The sequence below is a fragment of the Mercenaria mercenaria genome, chromosome 2, assembly GCF_021730395.1.
Source record: "Mercenaria mercenaria strain notata chromosome 2, MADL_Memer_1, whole genome shotgun sequence".
NCBI classification, from domain to species: domain Eukaryota; kingdom Metazoa; phylum Mollusca; class Bivalvia; order Venerida; family Veneridae; genus Mercenaria; species Mercenaria mercenaria.
The window spans coordinates 100286098-100308751 of NC_069362.1; the positions used below are offsets into that span (position 1 = coordinate 100286098).

The following is a 22654-nucleotide window of genomic DNA, read 5'->3' on the forward strand; positions in this document are numbered from 1 at the left end:
AATCTTAACGAAATTGACGCTAACCCAAACGAATGATGACTCTATAGGATTTTTTAGACATGTACAATACTTTTATCTTTCATTTTAACTAGAGCTGTCATTGGAGTTACTAGATGTATCAAATATGTGAAGACAAATTAAACTGAAAAGAGTATGAACTGGTGGAGGGAAAAGAAGAAGAACTGAGGACCGTGTGGAGTAATCCAAGTGACCTTGCGCATTTTGGAATAAATGGTAACTTTCATAAAAGCTAGATTTTAGTGAAAGAAGCGTATTTCAGTGAATGGTATAACGGTGCACCCACCTCTATAAAACTGAGGTATACACATTGACATTTCAAGTGAAGCTTCCTCTCTTTGCGCATTTAAATGATAGTACTAGGTGTCAGACTATGTGGAGTATCATCTAATATGTCTAAGGCTTGATGCAAAATCAAACTTGATACAGCGCTCACTACTGCAAGCAGGAACCGATGTTTGTATGACTGAAAAACGGTTGAAAAAGACGCTAAACCCGAACATGTTAAGACGATAGTTTTTTGTTTGTTTGTTTTGGGTTTAACGCCGTTTTTCAACAGTATTTCAGTCATGTAACGGCGGGCAGTTAACTTAACCAGTGTTCTTGGATTCTGTACCAGTACAAGCCTGTTCTCCGCAAGTAACTGCCAACTTCCCCACATGAATCAGAGGCGGAGGACAAATGATTTCAGACACAATGTCGTTTATCAAATAGTCACGGAGAACATACGCCCCGCCCGGGGATCGAACTCACGACCCCGCGATCCGTAGACCAACGCTCTACCTACTGAGCTAAGCGGGCGGGCTTAATACGATAGTGTTTGATTTGAGAAATTTCATTCAGGTCCCTGAGAGGCAGTTTGCATCACAAATATTTTGCAACCAGTCGACAAAGCTCATGATGACCCATAAAAACCTCGTTCGAGTGGAGGGGATGGGGGAAAGGAGTTTATGATAATGTAAACTGTTTTTAAATGATGTAATTATGCACTATCGAAAACAAGACATATAGCCACTATACTGTTACCTATATAATCTTTTGGGTACTCTTGTTCTGTGTTTCTTTTCCTTTCATGCGAATTCTTAAACTGGGCGACTCTTGATATTAAATGGAGATTGTCACGTTTATTGCTAGTCATTCGTTTATCCGCGGGATGAGTTGCAGGACGTATCTCAAAGGTGTCTTCTCCGATATCTAAATATCCCTCCTGGAATTTTGCAAATATATGATAAAATTTTGCTCCAGTTTGAAACAGAATAAACAGCAATCGCATGCATCTTTACTTTAATTTTCTCTTACTTTTTTTACTTCATCCTAAGTCAGATCATAAAAGAAACAGTCTAGCCCTGGAAATGACAACATAAAACGAGGCAAAAACGTGAATTACATTCTCCGTAATTATAATGTTTATTGATGAATTCACTTGAAAGCTAAATGTACAGGGATGGTGAAATAAATATGGAGAAAAGTATACAGGTATACTGTACAGCAATTATTAAAAGTTTAGGTAGCGAACACCAAGACTTTGGCGTAAATTTGAGAAATATTTGTAATGTTAACTGTTCTTGATGATAAAGAAATATGACATACATCTCAAAATAAGACGTGTGTTTTATCCCTTATTGTTTGTTTAATAACAGATAAGGCCAGGAATTATTACAAACCACAGCTCGTTTACAGTGTCCAGTAGGTGTTTCTTCACAAGTTACACTCAATGCTGCTCCATTTCTTTTGTCTTGATAATATTTAACACCCTGAAGACAAAATATATTAAGCGGTTAACATTTTGAAAGGAAATAGAAATTAAAACGTAAATGACATCTTAACTTTTAGAAGACTCCATAGAATAAGTTCCTATTTTTATTATTTTAATTTTGCCTACGATTTCACTAAACAATCTACTTAACAAAATTATTATGAATTTAATCTTGAATAATGCCAGTCATAACATCATTTTTTTTCAAAATCAACATTATTGGTACCTTTACTTTATAGAACTTGTTTACATCGCTATAGCTTAGTCACTAACTTGGCTTTGGTGCCGAATTATTTCAAGCGAGAATGAAATTTAGTCGCCTTGCGGAGGGTCGGTGGCATTTAAGAATAAAATAAAAATATTTTATGCAGTCGACCTAAAATCTGAGGCTGAACAGAAAGCTCGACATTTTGAAGAACACTCTCATTAACATAATGATTGTTGCGGTATCGATGCTCGGACTTTGTGACCATGTCATAGGCACCACATACACACTTTAGTTTGCCCTGAGTAGGTCGTTGCTCACAAAACATTTTCTATAAAACCCCACAAACTCGGGAGCTCCGTGGGTAAGGATCAACACATCTGGATGCTCTTATGAGACGCATTCTGCCACTTGTATTTTCGTTTCTTTGCTGCGAATACCCGGATTTGTTAAGTCAATAACGGCAAGGCGACGCAGTGTGGCACCGTATGCGTTTCGGTCGAACGTTTAAAATGTATTTAAAATATAAACTTTTGTTCCGCAAAATATATATTTTGGATAGAAGTAAGAGTAAGAACGGGATACCAAATACATAGACATATTACAGACTGAAATTTTTCAACAAATTAAAAAATCTGTGTACGTGAAGGATTGATTTAGTATTCTGTTTGTATAATCGCTTAGTGTTCTGTCTGATCAGTTCCACCAAGAAAAGTAGGGGTCATGTATCTTCTAAGAGAGATTTTTGTCTGACAGGTCAACACTGTGGAATATCTTCCAAACTGACAGCTACAATGTGGGTATGAACACATGTGTAATAAAGCTTGTTTACATTTCTATTAATACAAAAAATCTCCTTGAAATGCTACCAAAAGTCAAGTGTGGGTCCACAATGAAATAAAATCTGGAACTTGCTTACATAAAACATGAAAATGTCACTTTAACTGGGAAAAAATGGGGATTTTTTCTTTCCGCCATTATCCGACTTGCCCGGAGATTACCTATTTAGTACTGTCGTACCTTTTGAAAAGTGGCTTTCTTTGATAGTGCCAGTTTCATTTATTTAGTAACAGTAGCTTCATTGCATGAAAAATGTCAAGTTTCAGCTTGATAAAATAATTTTTCAAGGTTTTATGACATTTTCAGTAACGCGTGTCACTGCGGCAGTTTTCCTCAAAACAACTTTTAGCAATTTCTCCTAGTTGAAACTTATTCTTCTATTTTGTACTCAAATTTGCATGCAGTTAACACATAAACACTGTTAACTATACAAACTTTCAACTCACTCTAAATAGCTATGAACGGGTAATATTTGGGCTCTGAGTATGCATTTTTGATAGATATACACCCAGAATAGCGAATCTGTGATTTTTTTTTATTTTTATTTTTTTTTTACAAATTTTGCAGCAAATTGCAATAAAATAATTATTTTCTATCAAAATCTGACCAGAATAGCCCAATTATATATGCATCTGGACAGATCTCAACTTTTGCCAATGTTGTTGCTATAGGGTATACAGTAGTAAATAAATTTGCTATATATATGTTCAAACAATATTCTGAGAGCTGTAACACACAGCCTTATGTTCTTAAATTACCTATAAACCAAGAAAAGCAGGGGTCATGTATCTTGTAAGAGAAATTGTTTGTCTGACAGGTCAAAACTTACTTATGGTATATCTTCCAAACTGACAGCTAAAATGTGGGTATGGACACATCTGTATAAAGGTTTGCTTATATTTCTATTAATGCAAAAAATCTCCTTGAAAATGCTATCAAATGCTGTCAATGAAATAAAAACAGGAACTGACTTACATAAAACATGAAAATGCCTCTTTAACTGGGGGAAAAATGAGAATTTTTTCTTTCCGCCATTATCCGCCATTATCTGTCATTATTCTGCTTGATTACATATTTAGTATTATCATGTTTAAATGCAACAAATCACCGTGGGATAATATTCCAAGTACATAACAAGAAAGTTAATGAAAAAAATAATTACAGGAAGCAAAAACTTTCTGAGACCAATGCCAATGAACAATTATTCAGAGATAATTTGTGCAGTAACTACAGACAGATTATATCTGATTCAGATGGCATTTTGAAAGCATACACGTGAATATTAGATATATGAGCCGCGCCACGAGAAAACCAACATAATGCGTTCGCGACCTGCATGGATCCGGACCAGCCTGCGCTTCCGCGGATGCGCAGGCTGGTCTGGATCCATGCTGGTCGCAAACGCACTTTGTTGGTTTTCTCACGGCGCGGCTCATATGGAAAACGCTTACTTGAAAAAGTTTCATAAAATATTTCTTACTTTTGGGCTTCGAGCAATTTTTCAATAGAGGCCAGGGAATTTATATAAAGAGCCCATTTGTCTTAAACTGCTTTCAGGAATTTCAAATATTTGCCGGTTGTTTACTTTGGCATATTATTCGGGTATAAGTTGTTAAAAATATCAACATATTATGATACTATTTCTGTAAACATTACGCTTATGCCTTTTGTATAAAAACTAGCAGAAATAGAATAAGTTAAAATTAAAACCATCATATAAATGACTTTTAAATAGTGAATCTGAAAATCACCGGCATGTAGGTAATAAACAGAACTGTGCTGAGTTATAATCTGGTGTCTAAAGCATCGTTTTGAAAGTTAATTGTAATAATATTGGCATAGGCACATGCACTTAATAGGGTTTTTTTCTTTATAAAAGTGAAATAATTCAAATTGCTACAACACACGCCAGGACCATTTTTAGATGTCTGTAAATTACATTTTCTAGGAGAACATTGTCAAGCTTAAAACAATATTTTCAAACAAACAAACACACAGACACAAGAGACCGCAATTAGTAATGGTGGCGTATAAACTGATTCTATCTTGTTAGTATTTTGTGATGGAAATACTCCTTAAATGCCAAACACAGACTGCTCATGTGATTTCTGCAGAAAAAATGTTATCAAATATACTTTATAGAGCAAAACAAAGAGATAACTACATCAATCGGCCTGCATACTTTTGTGCTAATTTCCCTATTTAGTGTCAGTAAACCTTTGATGAATGTAACTCCGAAAGCAATCATTACGTAACACCAATTTCCGTTAATAATATGTTAATTGTGTTTGTTATTTCCCATTAAACCGTACGCTTTATTTTAATCTAAGTAACAATTATGAAATTATCTGAAAAAAAAAAAAAAAAAAATAGATGGGAAAATAAAGATAATAATCTTGCATATAAATAATGAATAAACAAATGCCAGTCACTTTGTGGCTTTTGCAAAATGTCACTAGAATTTAGACTAACCTTGAACTAAAAACTAAATGGACTTTGCACAAAAACAAACTTGTTCAGAACACGTGGTATGCATGTACAACTACCAGTCTAATGGAGGACATAAAACTATATCAGTTTTCATAAAATTAGTTGTGATTTGTCACGATAGCTCGAGCAGGTCCTATGGATATAAAAGTCCTATCCTGCCCATAGTCTGCATTTATATGGATATGTAGTAACATCCCATTCTTCAAATATAGATCCTATAATTCAGTAACACAACGTTGATACTGATAATCAATTAATCGATATTTTTTCCGTGAAGTCCATGCAAGATACTTAAACGAAGCACGTACTTAAAGCAACGAGCAGACGCAGTGGTTCAGTGGTAAAATTTTCTGGCTAAGAAACCAAGAGGTCCTGAGTTCGTTACCCAGCTCTTTCAACTAAACTATCTAATATTTGGGATAAGAGTCCAGTATTAGGTTAATTTACAGCTGGCACGCTAAAGAGTATACGTCAGTGGCCATTTTCAAAAAAATGAATTCATTTTACCCAGTTTCGAGAGAACTCCATTCTTATCTTACTATGTTTTCTACCTTGAAATATTTTCAAGAATACTTCTCAGTTTTTGTTTACGTTTTCATTACTTGTATGAAATTTTCAGCATAAAAACCATTGTGGCTTAATTATAAAACTGTTTCTTAGATACTCATTCGATGAAATGAAACATATATAGAAAACAGGTTGTCAGCATTCAGAAAATGTGTGCAATATTCAGCCATACACGTTCAAAATACTTGCAACAGATTTAAAATATCTTAAAAAGCAGCGAAAACTACATAGTGTAACGGACGCTTATCATATTAACCCTTACCCCGCTAACTTTCTATAATGAACTTATCAAATTTGGACGGTACCATTAACTGTTAAAAAGGGTGCATACCGAAAAGGTATTGACTGAATGGCGAATATTGTAGATCTTGATCAGACTGCACACAGAAAACAACGCCGCTTTAAAGAATACAAAAATAATCTATGCTTCCTACATGAAAGAGACAAAAGGAATACCGTCATTGGTTTTGTTTCCCTCTTTCTTTGCCTCAGTTTTCCATTGTCATAAACGGATTCGTAAACATTGGCATTTTCATTCAGACGCTTGTTTTCTTGCAGGTTAAGTCTGGTGACAACCCGACCATTTCTGACAACATCAATGGTAACATGTTCAGGTAAACCCGGATCTGAGGTTTTATCTTCAAGCCTTACGTATTTATCGGAGGCTGAAAATAATTAAGAAGGAACATGCTATTTTTAAAACTGATTTTTGTAAGTTTAAGCATTAAAATCAATCGCATAGTAAAGATGTTCCTTACAAAATGTAATAGACATTAATTTGAATTTTAGAATGTTTTACTGCTGATGGTTCCAATACGATTGCCCGCTGAGTTCCTTTCTTCATTATTTTATTCGTTTTGTTCTCGCTGTCTATATATTTTACTTTTTCTATCTAGTTGTGTGTTTATATTTATCATAAACACACTCAAACATACACTGCTGCAGAGAACAGTTTAAGGGCGCGACGTCGGGGGTTCGGGAGTAGAAAGATGCGGCTGTGAAATTTGAATATAGATCTTCCCTCTGGATACATATCCTTGATTTTGTATCGATATACATGGAATAAGAATATATAAGAAAAAAGACAGGGAATGGCATTTTCAAATTGTGGCAAATTCTTTTACTATTAAATGAAAGTCGATGGCCTATTTCTTGGTAATATCGGTCAATTATTGAAACTAGTATTCATGAAATTTTAATCTCGTTACCTCTTATCCATACTCCTTTTTTAATTATGACTATATTTTTAAAAAAAATTTAAATGATATAGATATCTAATTTAGATTTTTATTGCGGAACTGAATTTAAAAGCGAGAAGAGCTCCTGAATTGTTTTTTTAATTGCACTTATAAATATAGCATTGAAAGTTACCACTGAAGTATAATAATACAGGATTTTCCACACAATTGTTGTTGAGCCTACATAAACCGTCCAGAAGTTGTAAGTATAGATAATTAATATGTCTGCAAATCTTGCTCGTTAACATCCGTATTCTGACTCGGTGATTTCCGTGACGTCGACGTTATGACGTCACAATAAATACTATAACAACAGAAACTTTAGAACTGCAACGCAGTTTATTCGTAAACTGAATATTATATTATGGATAAATTTTCAGACGGATTGCCGCTACTAAATGAAAATACATCATCTGCAAGGTAAATCTATTTAATTTCTTTTAAAAATATTGCTTAATTTGTACGGTGCAAAGCAGATCTACTTATATCTACCTTATCAACGTTGCGTATTGTTTTCCTTTTCCATTATTATTATTATTATTATTATTATTATAGATGATGTGGAAGAACTTTCAAGCCTACAGATTTTCTCTGTACCGACTCTTCTTACGAGTTAGATCCTTAGAGATTTTATGTAAAATTGTTTTTTTTCTCGTGATACATTCTACAAGTCTTTATAATAAAATGGGTGATATTTGTTTATTTTCACGAGCGTATTGATTTTTCTTTTTACTCTTTGCTAATATATGAAAATCAAACAAAAACAAGGTGGCGGTGGGCTGGACTTTGGGGATTTTGTGCAGATACTCAGGCACAAGATAGGATTATGTTGCTGTGCTATATGACTCTAGTATAATATGCATAAAACGTACACTGCTAAAATAATAGTTCATCAATTTTCATAAAATAAAGTTTACGATATTGGGCGTTCTTTTACCTCAGTTTAATTTTGTAGTTACTCCCAAAATTAGACAGTATACCTGTTTGAACTATTATAGTTCATATATGGATCTAGGCCCATCACGAGCCTCTTTCTCTCGAGCACACAGCATCTTATCTCGAGCACACGCCATCTTGAAGTGCATGACTTATTGTCTAAAGTTCGATATGTTATCGTGAGTCCTCGACTTATCGAGTTCTCGAGTTCTCGAACGCATGACATATCAATGTCGACTTTCTACCCAACCGCTCGAGATTTTTAATCTAATCACCACGATGGTATGTTTAAGACACGCTCTATTTTCTTTACATCAAATTATCTCAAACGCTGTACATAAGATGCCTTGCATTCGAGATGAGCACGAAATAAGATGTAAAGCGCTCAAAATAAAAAATTTCTTTCTGAACTTAATTTTAACGCTTTAATCTAAAGTTTAGCGGACTTAACATTCTTACCCAACTTATTTAATTTTCCTTTTAATTAGTGTGGACGTTCACAGATGTGACACTAATGATACAGATCCAGATGATTTGCTTTTTCGGTCTCCATTAACTGGACGGGAGACCGGACTGGAGACGGGACCGGAGACGCCCACATTCCCTCCGACTGTTGCCCATGCTCTGCCTATACAAGGTATATCTTACCGTAGAATGGCTAATGACATGCAAGTTGTAGACCTAATGCTGTTTATATATACTTAAAAAAGGCATAGTAGTCATCTGTTAACATATCAACATTTTTAGCATATTCGTTATTTAAATGCACTCACGCCGCTTTGGTGGAATTTTGATGATTTTTTTCAGTGAACATTTCTATCATTTTGTTTTAAGCTATCACTTTTGGAATTGATGTTTCCTCCGTTAAACAGTGATGTTGAACTACAAAACTAAGATCAACTAATTACTTTATTGTTCTCATTCTTAGATTCCTTTCTTTCATTTGAGCAGTGTATTATTTTTAAGAGAAACTCTTTTTAATACAAATTAATGTTAACTTCATAAAAAGTATATTTTTTTAATTATATGTTTTGTTTTCAAAACCTATTTAGGGATAGTGTAGTTTGTGTTTTGAGTTTGAGTTTAAATAAGCAAGGAAATAGAATAAATATAACTGATAAGACTTCAGTGTCATACCCTGGAATTAAAATATATACATAATTATGTATGTGCACAAGTTATTCGAATAATTCCGATATGTTCTTCAAAATACAACTGAATAAATGATTATGAGTTCTCTAGGAAATGAGAATATGTTTTAATTTTTCGGAAATATGAATTTTAGGCACTCTATTTATAAATAACAGCAACGCATCTAGAGTTGAATTCATGATATTCTCAAGCAAGTGCATTGTTTGACTGTTGTTTTCATGTTTCAAGGTTCAGACAGTTTCGGTCGTGAAAGCAGTACAGACCTAGCGCGCGGCAAACGGAAAGTTGATGCATGCGAAAACAATGAAAACATGCGCACTAGACAAAAAGCATGTCGTTGTGCGAATACTCTATATTCTCGTGGAGAGAAATGTAAATTACCTTCTGATCATTCAGAACAACCGAGAAAACGATTTAAAGCGACGCCACCGGAAGTTGAAATTGAGCAACCTAAAACTGAAAATACGGCTTCGCTTTACAACAGCATCTTCGGTGAAGGAAGCAATAACATTCCCAATCTGGATACTTCTGGTTTTGGAGAGTCTGGAATCATTTCCCATTTACAACTTATAGAAGAGGAGTCACGTGACGAACAAAGCGATCAATCTGTCGAGGGGAATTCGTGTCCCAGATCGTGCGTTTGTAAAGTCGGTCACAGTGTGCTGCCCAATCTAATTGAACGCGAATTTCCAACAGCGGCACCGTTGTACAGGAGCTTGCTAATGTGCCGTTTATACAGCTTATCTAATACGCAATACTCGTGCTGCAAGTCCCGATGTGTGAGAAGGTACCCACGAGAAAGCGTCGTGCGCCTTAGTTTGCGTCATATGATCGAGGACTATTATGAGTCGGATTTAGGTGTCACCAGATATTCATGGGGCGAATGGAAGGGATGAGTGTTTTACGAGGAGGAGAAGCGAAATGTTTTAAGTCAACACTTGATGTTTATGATATCTCCAGGATGATTAATTTTTAAGAAAAATAGCAAAAGAAAGCGCCGAATTTTAAATCACTTTTAAAAACGTTCATGTGCTTTTTTACATGAAAAGGCTATTCTGACTCCAAATGACACGACTTCCCTGTGACATAATTGTTTGCACAATCAGTAAAATGTGACAAGACATTTTTTAAATAAAAAAAATATCAATTTGAAGTTATTCATTTCATTCATAAATTAATGGTGGTTTAAAAAATAGCAATGCCAGAGACTGGGCAGAACAGTTAGTAGTATTTCCGAAACTAAGGCATTGACAACAGCGATGATATTTGTTTTCTTCACAGAACGATTGGGGCCCGTTTGTGAGACACTTGTTTACACTAATTTTTTAGCAACCAAAACACTTCCTTAAGTAGCTGCCGATGATCAATCGAGTTACAAGACATTTTCTTTCATTCGTATTAAGAATCACTTACATATATAGCTTAGGATGTCTTTTTAAAGCCTAGTTTTGCTTTCATGACTAAACAGAAATATAAGACAAAAGTGCATGTTCCTTGATTCTGTTGAATTTAATGAGTTGCCAAAGTAATTGACTAGTCGGTCGTACAGATACTGTAATTTCTTTGTTATAAATAGGTTCAATGACCTCTTTTGTTCATGCTGGATATGACATAGAAAAAGACAAATTAAATGTTTTGCATCAATGAAATGTCCTTTTGTATAGCTCCTAATCGTTTTTAGGCTGGCGATATTCGCCAGACTATTATAACCATATATCGAGTTTCTGTAAAGTTAAACAGGTGCTGAGACTGACAACACAAAATATAATTTCATGCGCAATTCAAATAGACCGCCACGTTAATCAGTTTTGTCATAGAGTTGTATAAAGATTGTTAAACTTACCTGTTTCAATAGATCTACTTGCGCAAACATGTTATAATAATGTTTTATTTTTCTAACGGTAAATACTTGAAAGATAACATTAGAAAATATTACATAATGATGGTAAATTAATTCGCCTCCATGAATGAAATGTCCATATGAATGGAACTAACTCAACGGTGACCGCTTCGTTATAGATTATGACCTCGGTCTATAAGGAGCTAAGTAAACAAACGCTGGTTCCGAGAAACAATCGTCGATAGGAATTATACTGCGCATTATTCGACGACCTGACATAACGTGGATAACAAGAAATATGAAATATCAATTGAAATGAACTTATAGTGATATGAGTTATGTCAGGTCTTATATTTAAGGCTTAAGTGTTAAGAATCTATTCTTTCAGATCATTTGTTATAGGTACTAAGGGACGTAATCGCTGCGTGATTGTCACAGTAACGTGATAAGAAACAAATGACCACATTATGCCTGTTTTTAGGTTATTTTTTTATACTAAATTCGTTTTAAACATTCTGACGAATACTGAAAGATATAATGTAAAAAGCGCTTTGTCACCAATTGCTTTAAGGGTGGGGGTGTAGATGTAGCGAGTTTTGTTCAAACACACGTTTTCAACTTTTTTCAGGTTATATTAAGATAGTGGACCCGTATTGGTAATGTGTAACAATTGCACTAACTTGATACATTCCTGAAGTTAACATATTTCGCACTGTGATTCATCTTTAAATGGCTTTTACCGTGTCGTTGTTGTTTGTTTGTTTGTTTGTTTGTTTGTTTGTTCCTTATTTGTAAATTTTGTATAAGTTATGTCTTTTTTTCCTCCAGCTGAAACAGAGACAAATTTCAAAGTGATAGCCGTTGTGCAAAACGATCACAGAGAATTCATTTTACCAAATATTTTTCTAAATGAAACCTCAAAATATAGCGTAACAATTATAAAACACAAAATAAAATTGGCGATCACAATTTTTCTGGGGAGCCTCGAGTAAAAGGATTTAATCGGAAAAAAATTAAGCTCCAACTTTTGAAAATTATGGCCTTGCTCTATGCATTCATAAAGAACCATAGGGCAGAAGTAAAACCAACCTACCTACATTTATTCCAAACTTTGTAAAAATAAATGCAAAATCAAGAACTTTTACAAATGTAATTAAGTATTTTTCAAAGATGTCTAAACATTCACCCTTCAGGTCAAATTCATTTGAAACAGCAAGAAATGACTAAGAAATGGCTAATCAAATAAAACATTTCCGCTTTTGTACGAGAGATCAATGATAATGTGTCTTAAAAAAAACAACAGTTTATCTTACTCGAAAAAAGAAAAATAATGAACAAAGTTTGGTCCTAGTAGGGGTTGAACCTACGCCCTCCTGAAAAATTAGTTAAAGTAATCTCATAGTAGGAATTGAATACTCTTCAAAAAATACATTATTACGGGTACGTCAATTTTCCTAACCACCGTATTAAGGAAGCAACATGACTAGACAATAATCATTAACAGTCCGGTTTATAGCGGGGTTCGAGCCCAAAATTTTCCTCATACCGACAAGAAAATCGCCCCATTTGATCAATGTTCATACATTCACACATAATGTGTGTTGGGTGGGGGGATTGCATATCGAAATATAGATGTTGTGTTTGTTACCTTTATATTTTATCTGATATTCTAACATGGCTTGACTTGATTTCCAGTTAAACAAAGAAGAAAATCAAGCTCTATATATTCTGCGATAAACAACGGTTGACGCGCGGACCGGTAAGAGAGCATTATGACGTCAATTATTACGTCATATTGCCGCATGACGTTCGATACATTACTCCTCGCGTAAACGAAGTCCAGTATAATATCTATTAAAATACATCAATGAGCATGTCAGAATGAAAACAATCAAGGCCATCTTGTTATTTATCGTCTAATTTACCACGGTTCATCGTTCAGATGCTTCAGTATTTAACCACTCGGGCTAACGCCCTCGTGGTTCAATTCCTACGCATCTGAACTCTGAACCGTGGTAAATCAGACGATAAACAACTCGAAGGCCTTGATTATTTGCTAATTATGTCCCTCAATGTTTATTATCGCTTCGTAAGAAACATATATAAACGGTTATGGCACGCCAGTTGTCCAATAATAGCGTTAACCCAGGTTTACGGTAAAAAAAAGTAGAATTAATAATTACAGATAAACAAGGGTTTTCGAACGTAAAACCAGGTTTTCCTAATACTTACCCATATTTTCGGGCGAAAACACGCCCGTGAACCCAGGTTTCAACTAGGTTTTTCAATTGAACTTTGGATTTCGGCCGTTATTTTAAGTTCACGAGCTTGAACCTACGTTTACGGGAGTATACCAGGGTTCTCGGGTGTAAACCATAGCTTACGAACGTGAACATATGTTAACGATCGAGAACTTAGGTTTACGACCGTGAACATGGGTTTACAACCGTAAACATAGGTTAACGCTGGTGAACATAGGATAATGACCAAAAACCATAGTCTTGTTCGAGAAACCACGTTTTTCGAACTTAAACCTACGTTCACGTTCATAAACTATGGTTCACGCTCGTAAACCCAAGTTCATGGCCGTAAACATAGGTCCACGTCCGTATACAATGGTTCTCGGCAATCAAATTATCCAACAATTACATTCTTTCCCGAAAAAAATATAATTATCGAATACTAACATAAATTTTTGAGCGAACACACAGTATAACGGGCTTAAACTATAGTTTACTCTCTTGGACCCATGTTTACGTCCGATAAACTAGGTTTCTCGATTGAACTTTAACTTGGATGCACAAGTTAATCAAGATCACAACAATACCCTATGCTCGCCTTAGTTTAATACGGAAAACCCATAATATCTAAGATTTTGCAAACATTTTTCCCGCACAGTTTTCATTCAGTGTTTTGTGATAGCCAGCCTTTCTGTACTTTCAGTACTTTGATTTTTCCACAGTGTCTGTGGCCCTTTCTACGTTTTACTTTCTACTTCACCGAGTCTGAAAAAAAGATCGTATCGCGGCACATTGCGCTTGTTTTAGGAAGGGTGAACAATGAAGATGATGAGACCATACCAGTACCTTACGAATGCAGATTCTGGCATTCATATTATTCTTACTTTAAAACTCATGTTTCGTCTTTTGTCCTGCCAAAAAAATATTTGACACATGTTTTACGCTAATCTTTGTTGTTGTTTTTATGGGATACGCTTCTTTCTGGATTTCTTTTACTATTGAATGCTTACGTTGTGTTCAAACACATTGTGATATCAAAATTAGCACGTCTGCTGTACTTTACAAAGCATCTCCCAGCTTTCAAGTGGGTTTGATATTCCGCTCTTTGAATCTTGAGTTAACAATACTGGTACTTATTGGTTTGCGTTTTTGCTCTATAATGTTTATTGCCGAGCATGCACAGAACTCACACTTTACAAACATGTTCAAAGCAATGTACTGGGCAATGATAACATTGACTACTGTCGAATAAGGGCATTTTCTTGCATGCCGTACAGGATTATCCCGTGCTTTTCCGGTGCTAGAAAAACTCGTCTTACACCAGACTCACGTGCTATAATTTATGAATGAATGCATAAATTCATACGCTACTATAACAAAATAGCGCCTTAAAGAAAAACCTTAGATTTTCTATATATCTTCTACAAATAAGGCATGCAAGAAAAAGAGTCAATCACTGGCAGCGGGTAAAGATGGGATTATCCGGCATTCGGGTAAATGTTTAGGCGGTAACTCGGCAGGAGCCTCGTTACCGCCTAAACAGTTACCTTCGTGCCGGATATTCCCATCTTTACCCGCAAGCAGTGAAAGATTCTTATAATATCCCTGACAGTGTCTTTGGTCATGTGGTTGCCGCAGCATGTGCCGTGTGAGGCTTTACCGCTCGTCGTTTGACGCGTATTATTATGTTAAGTACGCAGAAAAGCGCGGAAAGAGTAATGGTCAAAACAGTAGTAGCCAATATGGGAAAATTGTACCAATCATAAAAGTCACTATAAAAGTCAATAACAACTGTCGCTATTGATTTGTCAGGTAAATAGGTTTTTCTTCACTGTTATAATCTAAATAATAACGGATGACTCATCTATCCAGGACCGTTGCATTGCTTAGATAATGAAATTGATGTATATGTTTTATATAGTTTCGTGTACAATTTAATAACAGTCAAAGATCAGAATCAATTTCGAATTACCCTTGAATATTTTGCCAGTTCGAAGATCAAAAGTCAGCTTCTCAACATGTCTAATTTTGAGTCAGTTACAAATCCCCAGCAGCTCTAAGATCGATATTCAGCTATTTAAAGCCTTATGTCGACCTGGGCCTAGTTGTTCGAAACTTTAACCGGCTGTTAAACTAACTGCCGATTAAATTTTCATTCAAGATACAAGACTTGTTGGGAAACACTAGTATGATGTTTTGATTCTATTGTAAAGATTTTTCAGTGTTCATAATTTTTACCTCATACATTTGTTTTTCTAAGTCTTTGAAATGTTGAAAAATAACCCTTAAAGTTAATTAGCCGTTAGCTTAATCGCCTGTTGATGTTTCGAACAACTGGGCCCTGGTATTGAATATCCAGCTGGTTCAAAATTTCATAGCTGGCATTGAATGTCAAGCAAGATCGAGAATCGAAGTTTCAATTTTGAAAGAGCTGAATTTCGATCTAACTAGAATTCTTGCACGTTCAAAGATTGTAATTCGGATCTAAATTTCTGTTTAGCACGGCACGTCGAGTCATCTTGAAGATTGAAATTAAACCTTTTGGCACTGAATTTCAACATTGCTTGAAGATAGAAGTTTGAATTTTAAAACGATGAAATTCGAACTGGCATCTAACTATGATCTTGCTTTAAGATCGAATGCCCAATTTATAATTCAAACTGTTACTGAATTTCGAAACTTCTCGGAGACTAAAATTCCAAAAGACCGAATTGCCATCTAGCGTTTAATTTCAGACCTGCTCAAAAGAAGAAATTCAAATTTTCAAACTTTTCGAGCCTGCTGGAGGACATAAACAGAAATTTAAGGTCAAGTCAACATTTCGAACTGGCATTAACTTCAAGCCAGATCTAAAATCAAAATTCAAAGCATAAACAAACCGAATTTATCTTTGGACATTGACAGCTCGATAATCGAAATTCCCTAGTTTCAAAAAGTTAACATGAAGGTGAAAAAGCTAGTTCGAAATACAGCACGCTTATGCATACACGCTCCAGTCTGTTTCCGATATTATTGATATAATATATAAGCTTGAGGAACATAAGCAATGGTCTACAGGAGTAATACGAGAAATTTTAACGATTTATCTGTATTTCACTGTATATCTATGACGTAAGTATACACAAACCCATTTTCAAATAAAATATTCATAATAAGATATTCATCGTACGCAAAGCATATATAATAGGGTTATTATAAAAGTCGCTGGATCTTGGATGCTGTTTTCGGCTCGAGTGGATTTTGCCACATTGGATCTCACGAGGCGCGCAAGCGGCGAGTGTGATCCGTCCATGCAAAATCCACGAGAGCCGAGTACAAAATCCCAGATCTAGCTATCGTTGTAATGACCATTTTATTATATATCTCCAATTTTGGGGTTTTTGTTTGTTATCGAAAGAAATCTGAAATGTTTGTCGATGTTGAAATTGAAATGAGTGAAGCTTTTGTGCGCGCTATTTATAGAACTATGTTAAGTCATGCATATTAAATGAAAATAGTCCGGCGACATACAATATAATAGGTACAATACGAACTTTTTTTCTGCCTGTTCATATTTATTTGTGAAATACAAGCGGTATTTTTGACAAAATCTATATAGGTATATAATAAAACTATATAATCTTTTCATAAATGTAAATGAAGGAAAGGATATTATTTGAGCTATATAGAAATATACTGACTCATGCAAAAACTCGATGGTTCTTTTTTTCCCGTGCGGATAAACCTTAACATCCCGTAGCTCTATTTTGCCGGCTGTACATATTCTAGCTGTTTTAAAGAGTTAACCTTGTTATTTTTATTACTAAATTATTTAAATGATTGAATTTTAACTGATGTCTCACAACATTTTCACGATATCTCGTTTGCAAGATAGTGGGTTTTATAGAAAAATGAGTTCTTTTAGTTAAACAAAACAAATTATTTCACGGGCCTTTGACATGACAAATACCCGAATAACCATCAAAACAAAAAAAGAAAGAATCAAAATACTTAGTATTTACTTACCTGATACAAATGAGACGGTGAAAAACAATAATAAGAAAATCATCTTTCTTTGTCCAGAGTCTTTAAAATTCCTCTAACCGCAAGCGCCGACGATCATTTATATAGCAGTCCTGCTACCGGAAGTTAGTGTTTTTGTTGTGGCATACTTTCATGTCTAGACAGAGATAATTGTTTTTTGTTTAAAAATTATGTTGTTTGAACTTTGTCTAATGATAATAATTAGTACTGACATTTTGATGAATTTATTCTGTGTTGATTATTACAGAAAAAAAAATGTTCTAAGGTCTTAACAAATAACGTATTAGGTAAGTCTACAGCTACAGTCACACATACGCATATGTCCGTGCGTTGAGGTACGGTGCGGATGGGATTGGTCTGTGGGGGAGCGGACACGGATAAGTACGGAGCAGTACGTCATAGCATGGGAAAAATGGCGAAAAACGGGGAACAAAAAAATACAGGACGCAAATAAGTACTACGTTGAACTACGTTTTACTGCGTCTGGCAACTTGACCAGCGCGTACACGGGTCTGTGGAGAACTACGTAGAACTACGCTTAAGTACGGACAGCCTCGGATAACTACGTTCAGCGACGGATCAATACGGCAAAGTACGTTTCAGTACGAATAACTACGTTTTAGTACGTTTAACTATGGATGAATAAGTTTCAACCAAGTTGGACTAAAGTCACGCTCAAATGGCTACGGATACTACTTGTGTACAGTTTTGTACGAAAAGTTTTGTTTGCTCGCTGTAAATAGTTCTTATGACATAATTTATAATCAAAATAAGATGTCTATGCGATATCGAAACTTTAATTCCATTTTTGGCAGTATTGTTTCGAAGACACTTTTATTTATATGTTGATCAAGTTTCTTATAATTATATCACTATTGTTTGTCTATTTTCAAAAGTCGATCAAAATAGTACTTGTTAACTGTTATTGTTGACTGTTTCAGTACATATTTTACTTTTATAAAGTAGAAACTTAACACTATTGAATGAGTGATATGCATAAATGTTTATTGTGTTTATTACTTACCTATGATCTTCATGCAATACTGTGAGTAGACTACCGATATACACACTTTTATAAATTATCTAGTTCGCGTATCATATATACTGTACATAGGTGCTAAGCACGTGATGCTCATTGAATATTCATAGTTATTTCTGATAGCCTGTCTGGCCTTAATTCCATAAATTTACAACACATACAATTACAATAAGTAATGTACAAATTAAAATTAACAGCTTTAACTGTAAAATGATAAAGTATGATTTACGCATGATATGGTTAATTTAAAAGGCATAAGTCTACAGTGTGTAATATCCTGTTTAGTCGTCGTTCAAGTTATACACAGCACAGTTAATTAGCGTACACTTGCGTTGGTAAAATGTTGAAATACTACGCATTTAAAGATCATCCATACTACTTAATGAAACTCATATTATTTTACTATTGTACATGTTCATGATATTACTAGAACACTAAAATATCTGATTTATGGCGCGATCCGAACAAATTATTTAAACGCACATCAAAAATATAAATTATGTAAACTATAAAAGATATAACAGAGTATTTATTTGATCAGTCTATGTGTAACACATCTAAAAAAAACTTTTCTTCTCACAAAACATCTCATGTACTTTATCATCACTATTCGTTCATCACCAATTTGATGGCACCTATTTCACCTCCAAATCTTCGCAAGAAACAATGTTTCTCAATTTAATCTTACTCATTTCTTCTCTTTTATGCTTTTTCTCACGGATGAACACGCACAATTTTCATTTTCATTGCTGGATCTCTTCATGTAACTTGCAACGACTATGTTCTCTCATATTGGTTATTTTCAAATTCCTGTGCCTACTGTCAACTATAACATGAGATCGATTAAGCAGTCTTCTTTAACCAAAATGAGAGTTTTTCGTATTCACTTCATGTTTAGATTTCTTATTTTACAAATCTTATTATTCATATCCGCCTACATCACCTATGTCCCTGTTTGCATTAGACTGTGTATTTATGACAACGACTTGACTTTCAAAACAATATCTTTACCTATTCACCGCCGTTTACATCCACCTGGTAAGAATCAACATTTAAATGTTATCTTTTCGCTCTGTCTTGTCTGTTCAATCATATTGCTTTTTGCCTTTGTTCAATTCTGGAACATTTCTGCTATCATCCTTCTGTCAGGTGATGTCCACAAAAACCCAGGACCTGTATCCAGTAACTATAGTACGTCACCTACATCATCTGTCTCATCTGATAGTGAATATATTGATCTTTCTAGGAACCTTTCTTTTGTTCACTACAACGTTCAGAGTTTGTTTCCAAAACTCGACACGCTCTACACCGAACTGAAGGATTTTGACATCCTCTCTTTCTCAGAAACTTGGCTTGGCCCACATATTCCAACTTCTGATCTAATTCTTCACTCGTTTGCAAATCCCGAAAGAAAAGATCGCACAGACAACTATGGTGGAGTGATACTTTATGTTAAAGAATATATTCATTATAAAAGGCGCCATGATCTTGAAATTAATGGTACTGAATGTATCTGGATTGAAATTGTACTTTCCAACAAGCATATTCTATTTGGACTTTTTTACAGACCACCTAATACTGACCCTGTTCATCACGCCTTGATTGTCGATTCTATGCATCTAGCTATTGATACGGGGATTGAAAATATTTTAATTATGGGCGATTTTAACTTGAACGTAATGAATACTGCTCTCTTGAGAAAAGTTCATGATATATGTTCTTAATTGTCTCTACATCAGGTTATAGATTCGCCTACGCATTATACTGAGTCATCTACCTCCATAATCGACCTCATTTTCACCTCAAGCAAACACGTTATCCATTCTAGTGGTGTTGGCGATCCTTTTCTTCCACAAGATGTACGTTACCATTGTCCTATCTATTGCTTATTCAACTTAAAAAAGCCAAAGAGGTTATGTTTTTATCGTCACGTTTGGATTTTTGAAAAGGGGAATTATGGTCTTCTCAGACAATTAGCCTCAGAAACTGACTGGGAATCTAAATAAGATGATGATATTAATGTTTATGCTAACAATATAACGAGTGAAATTACAGACATAGCAAAACAATGTATTCCAAATAGAAAAGTTCTAATACGAGAAAATGAACCATCTTGGTTTAAAAATGAATTGCGATCGCTTATTAGAAAAAGAAAACGTCTTTATCGAAAAGCAAAGCACACCAATTCGCCATTTCACTGGGAAAGATTTCGAAATTTGAGAAACCAAATTACCGCTAAATTTCGCGAGGCAAAAAAAACAGCACATTGACAACCTAGCCGCAAAGTTAAAACAAGAAAATCGGAACACTAAGAGTTGGTGGACCTGTCTTAAATCCTTCATTAAACCTCCTTCATCAGTCTCTATACCCCCACTTTCCTCTGGCGATAACATTATATTCAATGACACTGATAAGGCAAATCTCTTAAATGACTTTTTCGTTGCCCAGACTCGAATTGATGAAAGACGAGCCCCCATTCTCCCTGATTTGCCTGATATTTCTGATCAAACTCTGGATGACATTACTATTACTCCCAGCGAGGTGGAATTGGTACTAAAGTCACTTCCTCTAGGGAAAGCAGCTGGTCCAGACGGAATTAACAATCGTATACTTCGTGAACTTTCACATGAACTGAGTAGTCCTCTCAGCTCTCTCTTCAACTATTCAATTCAGATCTCGCAGGTTCCTGACACATGGAAGGAAGCAAATGTTTCTCCTCTTTTCAAATCTGGCGACCCTTCATTAGTTAGTAACTATCGCCCTATATCCCTTATCAGTACTGTCAATAAAGTATTTGAAAGAATTGTATTCAAACAGACTTTCAACTTCCTTCGAGAACATGATATTCTTACTCCTTTGCAATCCGGTTTTGTTCCTGGTGACTCTACTGTCAACCAACTAACATATATCTATAACTTATTTGCACAGGCTATTGACTCCGGTAAAGAGGTCAGAGCTGTATTTTGTGACATAAGTAAGGCCTTCGATCGTGTCTGGCACAAAGGACTTATTTTCAAACTGAATTCTGTAGGTATTTCCGGACGTGTTTCTTCTTGGTTCTCTTCTTACCTTAATAATAGAAAACAAAGAGTTGTTCTTCCTGGTTGTAAATCGTCTGAAAAGTGCATTACAGCTGGTGTTCCACAAGGGTCAATTCTCGGGCCTTTACTTTTTCTTATATATATAAATGATATAGTACTAGATATCCAAGCGAATATTAGGCTCTTCGCTGATGATACTAACCTTTTCATTGTAGTAGAAGATCCTATCACTGCTTCAACTATTTTAAACTCGGACCTGCAGAATATAACTTCATGGGCAGAAAAATGGTTGGTAAAATTCAATCCTTCGAAAACTGAATCCTTACTGATATCACGTAAAACTCACAGAAATATTAGTCATCAGCCAATCAGAATGCAAGGCGTACAAATAAACGAAGTCCGTAATCATAAACACTTGGGTATCAATCTCTCGCATGATCTGCGGTGGTCCACACACATTGAATACATTAAAAGTAAGGCTTGGAAAAGAATCAATATTATGAAAAAACTAAAATTTCAGCTTGATAGAAAATCACTTGAAGTCATATATATATCTTTTATAAGACCAATTCTAGAGTATGGAGATGTATTTTTTGATAACTGTACACAGAATGAAAAACGAGAGCTTGAGCAAATTCAACAGGAAGCGGCAAGAATAATTACTGGAACAACAAAGCTTGTATCCATTGATAAACTCATGACAGAGGTTGGTTTAGAATCTTTGGACAAACGGCGATACAAACACAAACTTATTCTTTTCTTTAAAATGAAAAACAATCTTACCCCACAGTATCTTTCAGATCTTGTCCCTTCGTCAGTTGGCAGTGAGCATCGCTATCCACTCAGGAATGCAAACGACACGCAAAACATCCTCACACATACTGACTTTTATTACAAATCATTTTTGCCTTCAGTTATCAGAGACTTCAATGCGCTCCCACTTCAGACACAAAATGCTCCAACGGTTGCATCATTCAAGCGAATGCTAAACAACGACCTACCAAATGTTCCCAGCTTCTTCTTTTCTGGTGACCGTAAACTGCAGATCCTTCACACAAGATTACGCACTCACTGCAGCTCTCTTTCCTCTGATTTATTTGAGAAAAATATTATCGACTCTCCTTTGTGTGACTGCGGGGAAATAGAAAATTCTTACCACTATTTCCTAATTTGTCCAAAATACACAGATCTCCGACCTCTATTAATGTTATCTTAAACGGTGATATTTCACGATCTCTCGATTCCAATATAACAATTTTTAATGCCGTT

At 35.1% G+C, this 22654-nt stretch overlaps 2 protein-coding genes across 2 annotated transcripts in view; one reads left to right on the forward strand and one right to left on the reverse strand.

The window, feature by feature from the left end:
• Positions 1 to 17437, reverse strand: part of LOC123564717 (coagulation factor X-activating enzyme heavy chain-like) — a 32790-nt gene extending 15353 nt beyond the window's left edge. The window contains exons 1-4 of the mRNA XM_053537363.1: positions 17288 to 17437; positions 6333 to 6541; positions 1683 to 1772; positions 1045 to 1225 (exon numbers count right to left, since the gene is read on the reverse strand). Coding sequence (XP_053393338.1) covers positions 1045 to 1225; positions 1683 to 1772; positions 6333 to 6541; positions 17288 to 17330 — 523 coding nt within the window. The 5' untranslated portion in view covers positions 17331 to 17437. The remainder of the gene's footprint in view (positions 1 to 1044; positions 1226 to 1682; positions 1773 to 6332; positions 6542 to 17287) is intronic.
• Positions 7398 to 10828, forward strand: LOC123564718 (uncharacterized). The gene is made up of 3 exons (XM_045358484.2): positions 7398 to 7534; positions 8539 to 8687; positions 9431 to 10828. Exons 1-3 carry the CDS (start codon positions 7479 to 7481, stop codon positions 10096 to 10098), a joined length of 873 nt encoding a protein of 290 aa, XP_045214419.2. The 5' UTR covers positions 7398 to 7478; the 3' UTR covers positions 10099 to 10828.
• Positions 17438 to 22654: the final 5217 nt, after the last annotated feature.